Source organism: Festucalex cinctus, chromosome 1, assembly GCF_051991245.1.
Source record: "Festucalex cinctus isolate MCC-2025b chromosome 1, RoL_Fcin_1.0, whole genome shotgun sequence".
Classification (NCBI taxonomy): Eukaryota; Metazoa; Chordata; class Actinopteri; order Syngnathiformes; family Syngnathidae; genus Festucalex; species Festucalex cinctus.
Window position 1 is genome coordinate 49,314,646 of NC_135411.1, and position 19,556 is coordinate 49,334,201.

Here is a 19,556-nt window from a genome sequence, read left to right on the forward strand (position 1 = left end):
CAATAGATCAGGGTGAAAAAGGCCTTCTCTGCTGTCCTATGTCAGGAGGCTAGCTGATTTACATTTACAACCTAAATTTGTTCCATTAAATTGGAATATAGAGGGATTTGTACGACGGCGTATTAGGGCCACGTAGAAATATGTTCGTAGGTAATTTGCCCAAGTGACTGATTGCTTTTTGTCATTTGTTGTTTTTGACTTAAAAAAAAAAAAAACACGCACACGCACGCACAAAACATGTCTGCAGTTTTCTCAATCATTTATTGGGAAACCCAAGCTGCACTGATGAGCCTTAGGAAGGCGAAACATGTTTGTCTCCCATTAAAAAATACATTATGCATGATAATTGGTCCTACTGCTGAAATAACCTGAGTCAATACTTCTCTTATTTATCATCAAAACAAAATCATTATCATGTGAACAAAATGTTTGACTTCATGAATCCATTAAACTTTCAAAGGGAAGCCAACCAAAACCATTTCTTTGCATTCGATACACAATTCACATTGCCTCACCGATTAGATGAAAACACAAGAATGATCATTCTGTATTGTTTCAGCAACATATTGTTGGCCACAAAGCGTAATTGCCTCGGTCATTTCCCAGTATTTTGGGAAAACGAGAAAATAACGATTTACTTACCTGGTTACTGATCTGTTTAACTTTTGGGGTATAATTAAGACTAATACATTAATAATTATAATAAAACAATTACAAGTAATTTATTATATAATTATAATAAAATTTGATAAAATATATTAATATATGCACAATTTATAATATATTTAAATATTATCAAATTATATAATTTATTATAATCAATCATTATAATATAATCCCATTATTAGGGCCCTATTGTTTTTCATTTAAATTTAATTTTAGATTTCATTATAATAACATTTACTAAAACTAACACAAATTTCATATAATTAAGAAAATGGATGGATGGACGTAGAGTGGATAAACTGCAGACATGTTTTTTAAAAGCTTTTTATTTTTTTAATTTACCAAATAACAGGTAGTCATAAATATAACATGGGTAAAAGTAAATGGCAATGTAATCTGTGAATTTTGACATCACACATAAGGGATTTATGTTGACACGTTTGCTTGTATCAGTCAAATGGCACAACAGAGGGACACATGTTTGTAAGTGCACAGCATACAAAAACAATTTTGTCAAGAAATGTACACCTGTTATCACATTTGGACATGAGATAATCAATCGGAACCGTTGCTCCAAGAATGATGTACTTTTGACGCACAGCTTCTATGACCCTTTCCACATGAATCTTCACATCGGCAATTTTTCTTGTTGACTCAACTTCTGTAGCATTCAACTGTTTCTTTCCTCTCATAAAAGATGGAAACTTGACTTGAGTTCCCACCAATACAATCATTTCCTGGATGTCAAATCCTCGATCTGCTAGTATCAAATCTCCATTCATCAGATTGTCAAGGAATTTGCAATTAGCTGTTAGCTGTTTGTCACTCACTCGTCCTCCCCAACCCTCTGAGATGAAACATACACTACCTTGAGGAGTAATTCCTATCAAGTACTTTGCGGTGTTGTGGTGTTTGTAGTTGGACCAGGTCTGTGCCCTCGCTGTCAAGTTGGATGGGCATTCTGTGAAAATCTCAAAACAGTCAATAATGCAGGTGACTCTTCTTCCAAAGTGTTTCCGAAACACCATGGGCATTGTTTCTCTCAGTTCATCACGATCAGGCCAACATATTAAGGGCTGTAATGCGACATACATTACATTCAAAGTATCTACGAATGCGTTGGATATCGTAGTTTTACATACACCAAAGCAATAGCTTAAGTCTGTGATTGACAAATTCAGTCTCAATTTCATTAGGGTTAGAGATAACCTCTGAAATTTGCTGAGAGATGAAGTTTGGTTTTCTCCCATTTCAGGGGCCAAAAGAGTATAAAGTGCCATGAGAGTTACAAATCTTGGCAATCCAGTATAGTACTTGACTTTGTCATTGTCATCTTTAAAGTCCTCAGGTGAATTGGCCTTCATTTTTTGTATTATGTTTAAACACTCATTCTGTTCTATTAGTTGTTTATTTTCTTGTTTTAATGCAATTATTTCTTGATTAGCTAGCTCCAGTTCCTCTGTGACCATTAGTTCCTCTTCAACAGTCGGTGTCTCGGGTACTTGTGCATCGGATTCACCTTCCAAGTGTGTGGCAAGTTCAAGCAGACTCAGTGCAGCCTCTGTCTTCTGAGTAGCTTCCTTTCCTTTTTGCAGTTCAAACAGACCAAGTGCAGCCTCTTTTTTCTTAGGACCATTTTTTCTGTTTTGCAGTCTAGCATGGCGTGCAGGTGCTTTAGTAGGTGACTCGTTCCCATCATAGCCAAGGTGTTTGTTGGGAGCCCAGTCTGGATGTGACTCATCATAAGGATGTGGTTTTCCTGAAAGCAAATTGAAGATTCATCATAATGTATTTACTTCCTCTTAAAAAAAAAAAAAAAAGGCTAGGTGGAGACATTGAAACAATCTCCAGTTGCCAAGTGCTGTATTATGAAGGAATTATTATTTTTTTCCCATCAAAATAAACATGTAATCACTAATCACATGTAATATGATTATCTCTTTTCTAAACATTACTACAAATTAAGGGGAAGTTGCCGGTTTTTTTTTTTGTTTTTTATTATTATTTTCTTACACTTTTCTGTTAGACCAGTAGACAGCAAAATAGCACTGCGAAATAAATTCATCATCCTCATAAACATTTTTGATACAATTTTACTGATAATTTATTATATTATATACAATGTAACATATTGACTCCATAATTTGAAAGTAATTATTAATATGAGGTTTTCAAATCTACAGGCGCTACAGCGCCGATTATTCGATACACTTTCCGGTAAAATACGCGCGTACCCACATACACATTCATTTAATGGAAGTCGTCTTTAGTTATCAGCTTTAAAAAAAAAATTAAAAAAAATAAAATAAAGAATAAAAAAAAAAGAAAGGAAAAAAACACAACTATAAAAACTCACCTGAAATGAAATGATCCGAACAAACACGTAAGGGTTCATACGACCGCACATTTGCTCTGTTGATCGCAGCAATCCATGCTCGCCTTCGACGTTCACTTTTCTGTTCTGCTGCTTTCCCCTGTCCACAAATTACCTTAGGAATGCAGTAAAAATGCTTTTTATCTCTTCCACCCCGGCTGTAGCAGTTAATAATAGCACACGTCGTAGGCATTATCACTCGATGAAATGTCAACAGACGAGAGAATATACTGCAGAGCTAACGTAACAACACAGCCTTTCAAAATGACTGCCGACAATGCATTGTGGGAAATACAGAAAAGAGCAAACCAGCCCCGCTGACAAGTGTATTATTTTCATTATGTTAGTCTTCTCTTGGCTGCAAAATTACAAATTAGTTAATTAAATAATTATTTAGTTAAATTAGATTGTAATTTATTTTTTTACAATTAACTTTTTATCCACGCATTTTAATTTCAACATTTTATTTGATTACTTCTCCAGTTGTTCATTCTCCCCGCACAAGATGGCAGTATTTCACTTTAAGCCCATGGAGGCCATTGTCGTTGCAAACGAAGAAGTATGCAGTTGGAGCAGGCTGCCAGGGTTTTGGTCATCGGGAGCATGCCGAGCAGTGGAGCTTATGTTAAAGTGTAAACGTGTATTATTGCAGCCTTGTAAGCTGTACGCTGTGAATGCGGATTCTCATTTAAACAACTGTGGGTTTGAGTTATCATCCTTTTAAAATTTGTTTTCCAACTGTTACAATTTTCTTGCGTAGCTTTTTAGCGGTTCGGCTAACCCATCTTCATTGACGCGTTTTGTATGGGTTTTCTTCATTTGACAGTGCAACTGCAGTCCAGCTGAACTGACAAAATGGGCATTCTGGAGAAAATCTCCGAAATAGAGAGAGAAATTTCTCGGACGCAGAAAAACAAAGGTAACGTGGGAGCAAGTCCCGAGGTTATTGCTAGCAGTGAGCATAACGCAAGAACTTTAGTGTTTTATAGCAGTGGCATGTCACTATTAAACCTGCCTTGAAAATAATAAAATAATGTTGCTACGTGCTGTTTAATCAAAGTGACAACTTTAACAATTAGTTTTAGACTTGTTACACCAACAAGTGAGGTTGATGACACTTGCAGAGCGATTTCCTTCTTTTATTCCACAGCCACTGAGTACCATCTGGGCTTGCTGAAGGCCAAGTTAGCCAAATACAGATCTCAGCTGCTGGAGCCCTCCAAGTCGGCGGGGGCCAAAGGCGAAGGCTTCGATGTCATGAAATCTGGAGATGCACGTGTTGCTCTTATTGGGTTCCCCTCAGTGGGTAAGGTATGTCTTCCTATTTTGCTGATGGAGTTGTGATCCTTTATGAAAATCGGAAGACTGGTGAGACCCCACCCCCCTCCCCTTTTAACTTAGCCCAAACTGTATATCTGTGCAGTTTTTTAAAGAAAAGTCTGGCATTTTATGGGTAGGACAAAGTCAGCTGAGTGGAGATACTTCAAAAACATGGATGACAAAACTTAATACCAACTTTAACTTATACAAATGATGATTAAATTTGCACACTGTGTTTCCGAAAGACCATTTGCCTGCTTCTACTTGTTTACAACCACTAGATGCTACGTTCTTCTATATTTGCTGCCCACTTGTAAAATAAAAAAAAAAAAAACCGATTTCATGTGTTAAATGTTGTGAAAGTGACACTTTTGTGTGCCACAGTCCACTTTCCTCAGTTTGATGACATCAACTGCCAGTGAAGCCGCCTCCTATGAGTTCACCACCCTCACCTGTATACCAGGTGTTATTGAGGTACACTCACTCACATCACATATCGAATATTTTATCATGACTCTTGTTCCACTCGCACTTGCATGTTTCTCTACATTTAGTACAAAGGGGCCAACATCCAGTTGCTGGATTTGCCAGGAATCATCGAGGGCGCTGCTCAAGGTAGTCTACTACTCGATCATGTCTGCTGAGTGAGCAGTTGAAATCTCATCAGACTTTCCCAGTGTGGTTGATTATTGTATAATTTTGTTTGTGATACACTGAGGTAAGGGAAGAGGTCGTCAGGTCATCGCCGTTGCCAGGACAGCAGATGTTGTCATCATGATGCTGGATGCCACCAAAGGGGACGTCCAGAGGTGAAGTGGTGCAAAGTTGTTGTTTTTTTGTGCACATCTGTGTGTCTGGACCAGATTACAGCTGTGACAATTGTACATTTCCTATAGGGCACTTTTAGAAAAAGAGTTGGAGTCGGTGGGCATTAGGCTGAACAGGGAAAAACCCAATATATATTTCAAGGTAAGCTGTTTTTCTCATTCACTCTCACACTGTGCTGTCCCTATCAAATTATTTTAGAATCAATTATTCATTTGATTAATCGACTAATCAGATTCATTTTGCATTAAAGTGTATTAGAAAAGCATTTTTTCCATGTGATTACTGTTCATTAACCAATGATTGTTGGTTACTTTGTACTTCATCTTTTTATAGTGATTTAAAAAAAATAAAAGACGTGGGATTGATGTAATATGCTAATGGTTCAGTCTTTGTTTTCCAAAGTAAGAACAGATGTTCTTATTTAGATTAAAAACAGAACATCTTCTTTCATGAAGGACTACAGAAATCAGTGAACAGTTGCTGGTGATTTGCTGAAATCAGAAGATTTTGACTTCTGGAATTAAAAAAACAAAACAAAACAAAAAACCCACATGGCTCCAAACGATTACTCAATTAATAGAATAGTTGTTGATGATTCGATTAATTTTGACAGCTCTACTCTCACATTCACACTTGTGGACAATGTAGTGTGACTGTGAGCCAGACGTGCACTATAAATGAACCAATAAAATGTTTTCGTCAACTTCTGGATTGTATGAACAGCAACGCATTACGCTTTAGATGCTCCACTCTTCTGTATTCAAATTGACAGATGTAATGTGTTATTTATCCTCCCCCATGCCTGTGCAGCAAAAGAAAGGCGGCGGCCTCTCTTACAACTCCACAGTACCTCTCACCCACTGCTCGGAGAAGCTGGTTCAGCTCATCCTTCATGAGTACAGTATCCTTCACAAGCAGGACCGCAGTGCAGCACATGAGCGTTTGATGCGCTTGTTTTCTTTGACCGGCCACCAGAAATCTTTAACGCTGAAGTCCTCTTCAGGGAGGACAGCACGCCGGACGAGTTCATTGATGTCCTCGTCGGGAACAGAGTTTACATGCCTTGTCTATATGTCAGTTGTTGTGTTTTTGAAGAATTATTTTGAGTTGCTTTGTGTTTTTCATGTCTGCACAATGGTGTGTGTGTGTGTGTGTGTGTGTGTGTGTGTGTGTGTGTGTGTGTGTCAAGCAGGTGTACAATAAGGTGGATCAAATCTCTATTGAGGAGGTGGACCGCCTGGCTCGCAGACCTCACAGTGTTGTCATCAGGTCGGCCATTTTACGTGCTGCTCTTGTGTGTTTGTTTAGTGGTTAACTGACTACTGTTCTTTTCCTAGTTGTGGGATGAAACTCAACCTGGATTATCTTCTCGAGACCCTGTGGGAATACTTGTCTTTGATTTGCATTTTCACCAAGAAAAGAGGAGGTACTGTATAGACACATATTGCCACAAGTCTTCTAAATCTTTTCTGCATTCACTTTCATCGACCTGTCTTGTTTTTCCCACCCAATCAGAGCGCCCGGACTTCACGGACGCCATCATCATGAGGAGAGGAGCAAGTGTAGAGCATGTGGTCAGTAGTAAATTCTCAGCAAATCTGACGCACACGTTGGGGTTACTTGAGGCCATCATCGCTTATGTTTGTTTGCAGTGCCATCGCATCCACAGAACCTTAGCGAGCCAGTTCAAGTATGCTCTGGTTTGGGTACGTTTTTACACAGCACTACAGTGTGTTTGACTGTTTCATTCCTTGATATGGAGAAAGTTAACAATCAACTCATGGTTATATTTTTAACTCCTTCGCTCGCAGCCATTTCCAGTGAAGCAACCCCGTTCGCTTCCGACTGTTTTACTGGATTTAGACTGATTTTGCAAGGCCCACAGAATATTGTGTTCTGTTGCTATAAAAACATGGAACCTATCAAAAGAAAGATTAGTCTCTTCTTTCATCAGGAAAAAAAGTATAATTCTCTCCGTTTCCCTTTTGCAGCAATTAGCATTAGAATATAGCTAAGTTTAATCATTATTCAAAAATCTGTTTAGAACTGTGGGGACATCAGCTTGTTGCAACGTGGCCTTGGTTAATCTCTTATACTCTTCTCCCACCTACTGGCCATTTTTGTAATTACTACCATTGGTTCACCCGTTCTCTGCAGTTCAGAGGCTTCATCAAAGTCTTCTGTATGCAACATGCAAACATAAAAATGTATAAATACATCTTTGGGGCACTTAAAACATTTAAAATAGAATGTATTCACAGTAGAAGTCTTTTGGGAGCAAATGAGTTATTAAATATGATTTGAGGAGTTGTGACAGTAAAAGTTTGTGTGGGTGTAGCTTAACTTCAAAGATGCCGCCGAGGCAGTAAACTAGTTGAGACTAAATCAACAGCTCCTTTACACCTCCTTTTGCCAAGCTGCATCAAGACAAGATTGAGTCTATGTAATCAGAAGAATTCTGAACAATCATTAATTGCCAATTATTCTATCTATTGCTAGTGTGTACATTAGAATACACACTACATCAGGATTCACTCTACTGCACTTACAGAGTAAAAACATGGTATTGAATCATTGAAGCAATTTTTTGTTTGCAAAACTCTTTCAAATGGGAACATTCACCCCAAAGAGGACAATGGCACGGACCATTATTTGTTGAGTAGAGTCAAAAGCATCTCCCACACCCACATAGGTGAATACAGGAAACAATGATAGTTGTTTCATCGACTGAAAAATAATTGTAACAGGAAACAAAATCAGAATACTTTTTTCTTGCTGTTCCTTGGAAAGCATGTTTCTCATTGTCTTTTATTTTTGTTAATAATTTTCATTTGACATTGGCTTTACTGTGTTTAACAAACTACACTAACATTGTCAAACTCCTATTTTAAGATAGCTTTCTTTAAATTGTTTTGATGAAAATGAACCTTTGTAACTGTGTTGCAATTGAGTGTAATGAAAGCCCGAATTTCAGAAAGCACATTTTATATAGATTTTTTTGAAATACTGTACTCATTAGCTGATCATTAGCTCGTTAGATCAACTTGAAGATCTGTATCAAATAATTTACCCAGAACGAACTGTTTGTTGCGACTGTTTGCAGGGCACCAGCACGAAGTACAGTCCTCAGAGGGTGGGCCTGACGCACATCATGGAGCATGAGGATGTCATCCAGATCGTCAAGAAGTAAAACCTTCTTCACTCATTTTGGACACTCGGCAAGAGCTGTCACTGGCATTAAAATGGACGGAGGAGGTGGACTTATACATTTATCCTGCAATGGAAATGCACCCTCAAATCTCTTTATATTAGTTTTAACAACAACAAAAATACAATGCAGTTCTGAGTTGATTCAATTTCCTTTTTTTTTCAACGACTAAATTCATTGATGAAGTGAGACGTTATGAAGAAAGAATAAAGTCCACATAACTTTATAACCAAAAAGTACTTGTTTTATGTGTGAAGTTGTAACATCTCACATGGTTAGTGTTTACAACTGAACAGCAGTTGTGTCCCTGCATACTTGCGGCCTTGAACCTTTTCACGATGCAGCAAGTAAGCGTCTCTCACCTTTGAACCCCCCCCCCACTCTTCCTTTCCCTTCTTCATCCCAACCACCCAGCTGCTTGTCTGTTTTTTAAACTCCCAGCCAATGTACACACTTCTCAAACACACACACAGAGACACACAAGCCCACAAGCACAATGGCATCATAAAAAATTGAGCAGCATCTCGTGGATGAAGAGGAAGAGAAGTGGGGGGATACACTTTGCCAAAGTGAGAGGGGCTTTAATAGTCCCCTCTGCCTTCTTTCAAGATTTATCTAATGAAAGATGTCTTCATTATGTGTAGTATTAGGGAGCCATGGAGCAAGAGCTTTGGAATAACCTGAGTGGGAAGAGAGGAATGATGGAGTGATGACTGCTGGAGGAAGAGGAGAAACGGCTACAGTGGAGTGAGTGCATTGCATGAGCGGAGCAGACACTTGATGCTACTTGAATGCTGTGCGTGTACGTGAGGTGGCAGGGAACTCAGGCGAGAATTGTGTTCTTTCATAAGACTTCTCATCACAGTTTTACATCAGTGTGTGAAGTTGGAAGGTTAATTTCAGGTCTGCTATATCCTTCAATCCGGCCCACTGAGAATTACGATTAAAAGTTGTGTAATATTGCACTCATTTACTGTTTTAGTCCAATACCCGGTTAAATAAAATGTTTTATTAATTTTTTTCTTTAATACATTTATCACGTTCAATTTAATTGATTCATTATAAAATACATTTTTTTGTGTTTTTGTTACATTTCTGAAATAATTATAATTGAATTATGTTTAAAAAAAAAGACAACTCTTTTATCAAAATTAGTTTTTTTGTTTGTTGTTTTTTTTAAAATACCATTTTATTTCTTTTTGAGAGCTCAGTATTGTTCATTCGGCAGCCTTACCAATTCAACATATCATCATTGCTATCTTTTTTTTTTTTGTGCGGGCGTGCGTATGAGTTTGAATGAATGAATGAATGCCTTTATTGTCATTGTAAATAAATAAATACAACGGAATTCAAACGCCGTTCCAGTAAAGTGCTTCATCTTTAAAACCAACATTAAAACCTTACACAAACAGAAATGTAAGAATAAATACGAAGAGCACCCATTAGTTAAAAATACTACTTATGGCTGCTTAAAAGAGTTACTACACTACACACACTTTTTTATACCTACTAGTCCTTGTTTTAAGGCACCTATAATGTCTCCCTGAGGGCAGTAACTGAAAGAGTGCATTGGCAGGGTGAGAAAAGTCCTTTGCTTTTGAGACCAGTCTACAATTTTCAATTTCTTCTAATGGAGGAAGGGAACAGCCAATGATTTTCTGTGCAGAACTGCTGACTCTCTGTAGACATTTTTTATCAGCTGCCGAGCATCCCTTGTACCACACAATCATACAGTACGTCAGGATACTCTTATTGTAGACTGATAAAAACACTAAAAGTTTCTCATATACCTCGTTTTTTTTACAACAGTAAGAAAATGCAAACACTGCCGTGCCGTCTTTTGTTTGTGCTCATTAATTGACCTGAAACAGATTAAAAATCCCGTACCCTTCACCTTAACCAGATACTTCAGCTTCTCGCCAGAGTCGTGAAGTTCAGAAGGTCAGGAAACCAGAGGAAAGATCAAAGGAATGTAAATACCAATTTAATTCCCCCCACCACCCCCACATACTGTACCTACGCTACAAATGACTGGGCCTATCTGCCGCTTTTATAAAATCAGAACAACCCTGCTGTCGTATAATCCTAACCATAACATATTATTCAATGTGTTTACACAGTCTTTGAGTGATATCAGACCGGTGTCCATAACATACCTCGCAAGCTTTAGCACACATTTTCTCTTTCAGTAAAACGATCTTGTGCAAAAATTTTACACCACAATACCCTAGCTTATTCCATTTGTGTGCAGCATGACAGCCAAATGCAGCTTCACCGTGTTTACTTTGAACTGTGATACAGGTATAGTTTGATTGTTTTTTCGTTCTTAATTTATTGAATTGATGCATATCTGGACAGGAAATGAGGCAACGATGCTTTGCTCGAACCTCAAGAGTCCTGGTAGCGTCTAGTCCAGGTGTAGGGAACCCTGGTCCTCGAGAGCCTCTGTCCTGACTGTCTTCCATGTCTCCCTCCACCAACACAGCTGATTTGAAGAACAGGATCCTTATCAGGCTTCTACAGAGCTTGCTGATTAGCTTCAGGTGTGTTGGAGAAGGGAACCATCCAAAGCCCGCATGGCTGCGGCCCTCGAGGACCGATTTTGCGCACCAGTGGTCTAGCATTATGCACATACAGTGTGTTCGGTTTAGAACATTGCATGTATTGAGACCTTACGCAACGTTTTGTACATGGAGAAAATAAGAAAACTAGGAAATTGCAAATAATTTAAAGAATATTTTGTCTTTCTTGTTGAATTACACCCATTCAGGACATATAAATATATAATAATGAAACTATTACAATAACTGCAGCCATGGTGTGAACAGTTTCAAGTTCAACTGTACAGTACAGTATATAAAAGACAGTCTTGTACTGTCCTTTGCTTTACTGAAGCTTTATGCAAGGATCTTCATTTGACCAGAAGAGGGTGGTCATGTATTCTTTCAGCTGCACTACTCTTATTTGAATGTTTAAAGCTCACTATCATTGTATAGGTTTTCATTATAAGTGCATCTATCTACATTATCATCTACATACAAGTCAAGTCCATCCATCAATGTAATGTCCTGAACCCATGTATCCCTCACCAGGGTTGTGGCGGGTGTGCTGCCGCCTACCCCAGTTGGCTTTGGGCAGTAGGCGGGATACACCCTCAACTGGTTGCCAGCCAATCTAGGACAAGTCAAATTTGTTTATAAATACCTTAATCACCAAAAGAGTATCAAAATGCTTCACAAGCCCATAGTTGACAAATATTAACATCTACTCTGCTAAAAAACAAAACAAAAAAACAACTAATGGGGCTCGGAAACCACATAACCCATTCACTTTTTATGGTATGGATACTCCCTCCATTTAAGAATTTCCTTAAAAATCTTATTTTTGGCATTGTGTTTTGTACAGTAAAAATATACTGTTCTACACCATTGTAAACTATCCATCCATTTTCTATAGTGCTTGTCCTCATTAGTGCATCAGGTGAGTTGGAGCCTAGCTGTGTTACACTGTGGACTGACTGGTCAACGGCGTGGCACGTATAGACAACTATTCACATTTGCAAGTTACAGTATGTGAGCACAGGAAGAACATACAAACTCCAAAAATGAAGCTTGTTGATGAAATGTTTGTAATAGCCTACTACTGACTTACAGTATTTCTAAATGCAAATTATTTCAATGCAACACTTGCTGTTGAGTCTGCTTCAGAAAAGAACATTTATCCAACATTGTGGCCACTGTTTAATGGAGGAGATGCTTTTCAATGTTGACTGTTCCAGACAAATGACATGCGAGCAGCTCTCATACAATGTCTGATCATCCTTGTTTGTGTATTGTACAAGAAGAGCACATTTTTATGGCATCACTGTTGATACTGTGCAAACGTGGATGTTGTTTGTGCAGACATACAGCGAACCTCTGAACAATCACATTAATAATCTGTTGTCAGCCTGTTTACTCTCCTTTCCTGACAAATTATAGTAGACTTACTGGAGTCAAAGACGTTTTAGTGTGGTGTGCGTGTCACATTGACACACATATCAGGCAATATATATATATATATATATATATATATATATATATATATATATATATATATATATATATATATATATATATATATATATATATATATATATATATATATATATATATATCCATTTTCTTGACCGCTTATTCCTCACAAGAAAAGATGAATCAAATCTTTAGAATTTTGATTAATATCATTAATCCTTTAATTAAAAAGGCTTTTTAATCAACATTTTTTTGCTCACCAATTTAAAGGGCACTTGTTATGTGTTAATTTTTTTTCCGACATTTAATGTTATGAAGGTCGTCTTCAACATTTTTTATCCATTGCACATGCTCATCCTCTTTTTCTAGTTAATGACTTGCATAATTTAAAATGGGGAAGAAATGACCCCGATAGTTTGACATGAACAAATATTCTAAATGTTATACCCAGCATTTATTAAAACTCATTCACTGCCTTTGACAAGTATACTTGTCAATTGTATTTTTTAGAGCGGTGCTAAATGGGGGCGAATCTGAGCATGCTCCACTGTAAATATCAAACTTGGAAACAACTTTACTGATGCCCAACCACCGGTAGATGACATCATTGCCCCATTTTATAGGAAATAAACACAGTTTCAGAGTCCATGGGAGAAATGGCTGTATTTTGGCAAACCTACATTTTTCTGCTGTCAATTATAAAAGAACGGGACGGGACAAAAAGTAGGGAGTCTATTCTGTTATTTGGTAGATTCGGTTTATATATAATTATTGAATGTAATATCACGTGAGTATTGGAAATGTAAAAATTTTCTATAATGACTGGCAGTGAATGAGTTAAATGCTTCACTTTAATGCTGTTTATTAAAGTTAAAGTATTTATTAAATGATTTAATGTGATGTTTTTGCTCAAACACAACCTGTGCACCTTTAACGTAACCATCCACTGATCATCTGCGGTCAAAATTATTAGTGTAATTAATCTGTGTTAATAAATGATGATGCAATATTTTTTGTGATTAATTAATTAGTACCTTTTTCACTCTGCACTGTTAACATGTTGTGTACCGTGTCCAATTTAAAAAAGTAAACATATAATTGTTTTTGTGGAATCTCAGATCACATGACCAGTTTAAGACGAAATGAAGGAAAATCCAAATAGTTCATGTTTTTTTTTTTTTGCAGCGATCTGTATGGGGGTACAAACATCCATCCACTGTTTATGTCTACTGTCTCTCTGTTTGTGGCACAACCCTTGACATCCCACATTTATTGTGACATCTTGACCCTGTGTGTGTGCTAGAGATGTCTTTTTTTGCAGCAAGTATATGTGTGGTGCGCTGATAAGCAAACGCGCACAAGTGCCTTACAACCTTCAGGGGGGTTTCACTTCAGGCTTTGACATTGGCAACCAGTGTGGGATGATGATAGCTTGGTGTGTGCGTGTTATCCCACCTATCAACGCACAATAGGGCTGTCCACTTGTTTACCCAGGACACACATGTATAAGTGAAGCTTGTTTACTAAGAAATGGTATATTGCACCTCGAACATGCCGCAGAAGTCATATGTGTTTTGCAAATAGGCCTTTGTTGTATGATGCTCATGTAATCCATGAAACCTTGTTGTCTGCCTCTCTCTGTGTGTTTAGTGAGCTATAAAAACGTGAGCAGATGTACCAGAGAAGATCTCTGCGGTCCAGGCACAAAGACAGACACACTGTGTGGACAAAGCAAATGCTCCGATGGATATTGGTGCACAATGACCACTGACGGTGGCTCAAATTAAGCAGGAAGGTAAGTCACGATTATGTGTACTGTTTTGTTGTTGTTTTTTCTTTATATTATTAATTTAGAGTATGAAAGAATGAGAGATGGGCAGACGGAAGGTCACATATTTGTTCCTTCCATCAAATTTGCTGCTCTTCTGCATACATGCATACAAAAAGGTGTGTGACATGTTAAGATCCAAAATGTTGGTCATTCTGGTTGGAAATGACAAAGGAAGGTGACATAAAAAAACAAAACAAAACAAGGTCTTGTCTTAGACATTTGAGATATTATGTTATATATTTGCCATTCTCATCATTTATATATGGGGAAAACCATTCATATCCTTGACATTCTTGAAGAAATGAAGCCTTTTGCACCATTCTAAATGACCCTCTTCAATGAATTATTGTTTCTGTAAATGTTTTACATTTAATACACATTTATTGAAAATGAATGTCAACAATGTTTACTTGGATTTCTTTTCTCCAAATGCATTAAAAATAATAATTTCCCTCTGTTTTGTTACCTTCTTGTGGTACTTGCAGTTGAAACGGAGCCAATAAAATAAAAATAAAAATATTTATTTAACATAAAATTTGATCCAAGCTATTGATTGTAGATCAGAAGCAAATGTGAAAATCGATGCCAAGACCAAGTATCTTATTTGTTAACAAATTTATCCAGTTTAATGAGTGTTCAGCTATTCATGTTGGTGATGAAATCATACATACAGTATTCATTAATGACATCCCATTTATTTATTACATTTAGTAGCTAAAATTGACGAACTTATTTATTATCCATACAACCATTTTCTAGAATGTGGGGTCTCACGCTCAAATCTATTTGCATCATGTGCACTTATTTTTGTATGTTAAATTATGTTAAGTTTTTGCTATTTAAACACAAGAAACTAGGGCAGCTCATGCTTTGAGTGCTTATATGATCCACAGGGTTTGTCATCAACATAAAAAAAAGCAAGTTGGATTGAGTAGATAACAAACCACTAGGTGGCATCATTGCATCTAAATCATCACAACGGCATTTGTCCCCCTTTTAAAATGCCACAGAAATGATCAATTAATATCTAAGCAACAAATGATGATAGAGTTGGGCAGTGATTGACAGGTCATCCTCACACTTCCTCATCTCAGCCCCAGCCTTTCTGTCTGAAGTTTGCAAGTTTTCCATGCTTAAATTTTAGGGCTGTGGATCAATATTATTATTGTATTGTATTGTACTGTATTTATTATTTGTTTCAGGCAATTTCAAAACACACAAAGGGTATCAGGCTCCACCAAAGAGCAAGAAACCAACAACAAAAAAGGCAAAAAAAACAAAACAAAACTTTATATTATGTCAAAATATTTTTGTTATGTGATTTAGTCATAGAAAGGAGTAATAGATAGGCTAGAAAAAGTGGGGGAAAAAAACTAAAAAAAAAATGTTTTGGGAACAGTTAGTGTTGTTTTATTGCATTTGTAAATAATAGTTGTATGACTTCATTTGTTAGGTATTTGTTTTGTAATTTTACTGTTTGTGGCATGGAGCTGGTTGAATATTAATTTAGTGAGTTTTTTTTTTTCTTTGTTCTTTTTTTAGCAGTGCTTCTAAGAGCATGTTAAAAATTGTGAAAAATGTCCCTCGAATTGTATTTTGGACAAAAGTTAATATCAGTTAACGTTAATCAAATAAAAATGTAATCTGTCTAATTTTTGGTACTATAATATATTTACTTATAATAGAGTTTATTAACATTATGGCAATATTTTTTTGTAATCACTTGCTTGGGCTTATGCACAGTCCAGATTAAATCCAATTCACCCCGTTACCCAAGCACACACGTTTTTCGTTAATTTATGTCTTACGTGTTCTTATAACTGGCATTCTCAGTCTGCCATCAGTTTGTTTGTCAGGTCAACAAAGTCAACACAGTACATTTCCTGACACCACTTGTCAACTAGATCTCTTTATAAAGCTCTTTACCTTACCTGTGTGACTAGTGACCTTTACGTGTGTGCGCGTGTGTGTGCCTGCGCTCTTTCATGGTGACTGCTTCTTGGGATATGTGATCCAGATTTCAAGATCCTATCTTACAGTAGGTCATTCCCAGGCAGTTCGCCCTTTGAAAGCATCTTAAATTGTTAGCTAGCATAAAGTATATAATGAGTGTGTCTAATTCTTGTATTATTTTTCCAATAATTCCATGTAGGCTACTCCATATTTCGTATTCCTTTAACTGACACTCAGTACACAGAATATTACTAATTTGAACTGAGACCAGGGACTTCAACTCGACGAGCATAAAGACATAGCCACACTACGTTACTGTAGAAACAGTAACTCACAATATTGGGCCAAAGTATTATGTTCATCTCTACATGAATCATTTCCTTTCCCACATTTTTCTCTACACATTCTGGTAAGAAGCCCCCCCCCCAAAAAATAAAATAAAATAAAATAAAATAAAATAAAAATCCTGTGCACCACTTAATATCTGTGTGTTGCTTTACATTTTCTAGCTATGGTGATTCCCACAGCATTTTTGGCAACTATTGTTTCTACTACAATTACTGCAGTGCTGATACTACTATGACGACATCTACTATTACTACTACTACTACAGCTCATACTAGTATTGTATTCATTATGTATTTTTTATTATTATGATTGTTGATTTCAGAGAGAAATCAGCATGTTATAAGATGAATTCATGCGCTAGTTGACCATTCAGTAATTAGCGCTTTCCTTTTGTTCCTTAGCTATCTACCCTCCATCTGCTCTGAGCTATCTGGCAGTTAACCCCTGACACTTGCCCGCGTGTATAATATGTCGATCGGGGAGTGTGCCAGGGTGGGAGGTGATGCTTTGTGATATATTTAGAGCGGCCTGCGATGAATGTTTAATCTGCGCTGCGTAGGCAGAACACAGCGGCAGTCATCAAACATTCATATCTGCCACTGAGATGACCTCCTTGAATATCAGCCCATCATCAATGAATTGACATGCAGTTTTCTAACAAAACGTTGTAATAACTTGGAGTTTGGGGATATAAGTCAAGCATTACTCGAAAAGGCTTTGACTTTATTTTGTTAGTTACTATGTGGGAAATTATCGTATGTGATTTGTGAGTATGTTGCCATTGTTGTAAATGTCAGAAACTTCAATACTTGTATTAGATAATGAAGTAGGCTCAGAAATTATTTCCAGATAGTCATATCTCTTTAATTTGATCACGTTGAGAAGAAAATTGGTTTAAATTAAAGTACTAAGTTGGACAGAGTGCTTTTTAGCTAGTCATAACCGAGAGGTAACCCCAAAGTGTGTAACATTGATGAGGGAGAACATTTATGTAAAGAAGAGACTGTGCAATAAGGTGTTTCTACTTGGTGTCCACCACAGGGCCTTCAGGTGTTTGTGTTTTGACTCTGTGTGGCTTTACCTCTCAGACACAGTTTAGCAACAGCTCAGTCAACCTGCATTATTCATACACAAACGAGTCCGCAGATAAGGTTACCCTGAGACAGTATAGCAGGTACATTAAGGTGCTCTTTGCAACAGGGGATACATAGCACACTCTCACACAGATACTGTCAGAATGATCATATGATGACATTGAATTAGGATTAAGTCGCAGTATCAAAAGGCAGCAGGAGGTCACACAGCTCTGACAGTGGGAGGGCAACCGCGCACAAACGCTCACTCTGGGACCCTTCGGAACGCACCCTTCGTGGGTCTCCATGAACTCCGCTATCAATTCTCTTTGCTGCGGGAACGTCCCGACAAAGATTGCCTGGCAGCCCAGATGAGGATTCACTCCAGGACTCAGAGGACACAATCACAATGGGAGCCACACAAAGGACTACTAAGACCACGTTGCTAGGCCTTTTATTCTCCGTGTGACCTTGTGAATGTATTTGAATTACAAAGACAAACACGGACCAGGAACGTATATTTTCTTCTGGATGTTACATTTGTGAGGATTCAGGGAACCAAAGGCAAGAAATTTGCACAACAGGCAGGAGTAAAATTGTTTCATAATAGAACTTTTACATTTATGAGCAACCAGTTTCATCATTTAGTTTTCACTGACTTCCAAACGAATCTTTCTGATTCCTTAAAAACAAATCTAGAAAGGAATTATTTTTTCTCAGCCTTGACAACACTTTTCATTGAATGTTGATGGATAAGCAAAGTAAATTTTTGGATGCAGAACTGCATAATTACATTTTTTTTTTTCCTCAGCCTTGACTGAATTTGAGATGAGTTTACAGTGTGTAGTGTTTCTGGAGTGAAACTTGATCTAAATGAAGAAAACAAGTTATGATGAGAGGAGGGTGTCTTGACACCAATCAATTTAATCACAGTGTAGCTACTTGTCCATATTAACCGACATTATGCCATCCAAGAAAGCAGACTCAAAATCAGTTGCCAAAAAAGGCAAGCCACAGGAGACGAAGAAGGGAACAAGGGACACTAAAAAGGCAGGGAAGGATGACAAGAAAGGAGCAAAGAAATTGGAGGAACCAACCAAAGGAAAGGGGAAGGACGGTGGTAAGAAAGGAAAGGGAAATAAACCTGTGAGTGAGTCGGAGGAGGAATCTGAAGAAGAAGAAGAGAAGTTGAGGAGTGAGGAAGAAGGTAGTGATGAGAGTGAAGAAGTGGTTGCTAAGGTGATGGCTCCTCTTGATATCGATAAAGGTAAAGCAGTTGTTAAAAATGCCTTTAAAGTGACAGCTGTAAAGGGTCCTCAACCTCCCTCAAGCGATTCACCTTCAAATGATGATGAGGATGACATGCAAGACAATGAGAAGCCTCAAGTAAAGAAAGGAATTGATTCAATCAACCTGAAAAGCATGAGTGACGTCCAAATCAAGGATGCCTCCAAAGTCATGATGGGGTTTGCTGCAGAGGAACAGAAGAAAAACGTAGTTGTAGGAAAGTTGCAGAAGACAGCTGATGCCAAGAGTCACCTGCGAGGGGCCTCTAAAGTTATCAGCGGACTCACAGGAAAGGCTTCGCCATTTAGTTTCCCAACCAAACAAAAGCAGCCAGAGAAACCGCAACCAAAGAGGAGCCTTAAAAGCACATCCACTCTTTTCATTCCTCTCTCTAAGAAAAAGGATATGCCACCTGCTTCTTGTAAACCTCTTCTAAGCACCACCAAACTTTTAAATGGACTTGGGCCTAAATCCACCTCTGAGGGGCAAAAACCAGGTCCATCAGGTTTCCATCTTGTAAAAGGACTTGGCCCTAAAAATACCTCTGAGGAGCAAAAGACTGGTCTACCAGATTCCAACCTAGTCAATAAAAAAGAGAACAGTCCAGGCAATTCCACTACTACGACTCCTCCTCCTAAAAAGACATTGGACCTAT

General features: G+C 37.7%; 3 protein-coding genes across 3 annotated transcripts in view; 2 read left to right on the forward strand and 1 right to left on the reverse strand.

The window, feature by feature from the left end:
• Window positions 1-974: 974 nt before the first annotated feature.
• Window positions 975-3,321, reverse strand: LOC144033224 (uncharacterized). The gene is made up of 2 exons (XM_077541222.1): window positions 3,023-3,321; window positions 975-2,425 (listed from the first exon to the last, which is right to left on the reverse strand). Exons 1-2 carry the CDS (start codon window positions 3,231-3,233, stop codon window positions 1,116-1,118), a joined length of 1,521 nt encoding a protein of 506 aa, XP_077397348.1. The 5' UTR covers window positions 3,234-3,321; the 3' UTR covers window positions 975-1,115.
• Window positions 3,322-3,586: 265 nt separating this feature from the next.
• On the forward strand, window positions 3,587-8,607 carry drg2 (developmentally regulated GTP binding protein 2). Its single transcript, XM_077539934.1, has 14 exons — window positions 3,587-3,738; window positions 3,867-3,959; window positions 4,191-4,351; window positions 4,745-4,834; window positions 4,915-4,975; window positions 5,079-5,169; window positions 5,257-5,329; window positions 5,999-6,089; window positions 6,164-6,261; window positions 6,381-6,457; window positions 6,526-6,614; window positions 6,704-6,762; window positions 6,841-6,894; window positions 8,292-8,607. Exons 2-14 carry the CDS (start codon window positions 3,896-3,898, stop codon window positions 8,376-8,378), a joined length of 1,095 nt encoding a protein of 364 aa, XP_077396060.1. The 5' UTR covers window positions 3,587-3,738; window positions 3,867-3,895; the 3' UTR covers window positions 8,379-8,607.
• Window positions 8,608-8,796: 189 nt separating this feature from the next.
• The window catches only part of myo15aa (myosin XVAa), a 61,999-nt gene continuing 51,239 nt past the window's right edge, over window positions 8,797-19,556 (forward strand). Inside the window, exons 1-2 of the mRNA XM_077539919.1 lie at window positions 8,797-9,143; window positions 14,060-14,204. The gene's annotated coding sequence lies outside the window, so the exon portion shown is untranslated. The remainder of the gene's footprint in view (window positions 9,144-14,059; window positions 14,205-19,556) is intronic.

Excerpts from the sequence above, each read along its gene's own strand:
- LOC144033224 (XM_077541222.1), bottom strand. The coding sequence starts at position 3,233 with ATGCCTACGACGTGTGCTATTATTAACTGCTACAGCCGGGGTGGAAGA. Across the intron at positions 2,426-3,022 it reads TTCGGATCATTTCATTTCAG|GAAAACCACATCCTTATGAT; the intron begins GTGAGTTTTTAT and ends ATTTGCTTTCAG.
- drg2 (XM_077539934.1), top strand. The coding sequence starts at position 3,896 with ATGGGCATTCTGGAGAAAATCTCCGAAATAGAGAGAGAAATTTCTCGG. Across the intron at positions 4,352-4,744 it reads GGTTCCCCTCAGTGGGTAAG|TCCACTTTCCTCAGTTTGAT; the intron begins GTATGTCTTCCT and ends TGTGTGCCACAG. Across the intron at positions 6,262-6,380 it reads TTTACATGCCTTGTCTATAT|GTGTACAATAAGGTGGATCA; the intron begins GTCAGTTGTTGT and ends TGTGTCAAGCAG.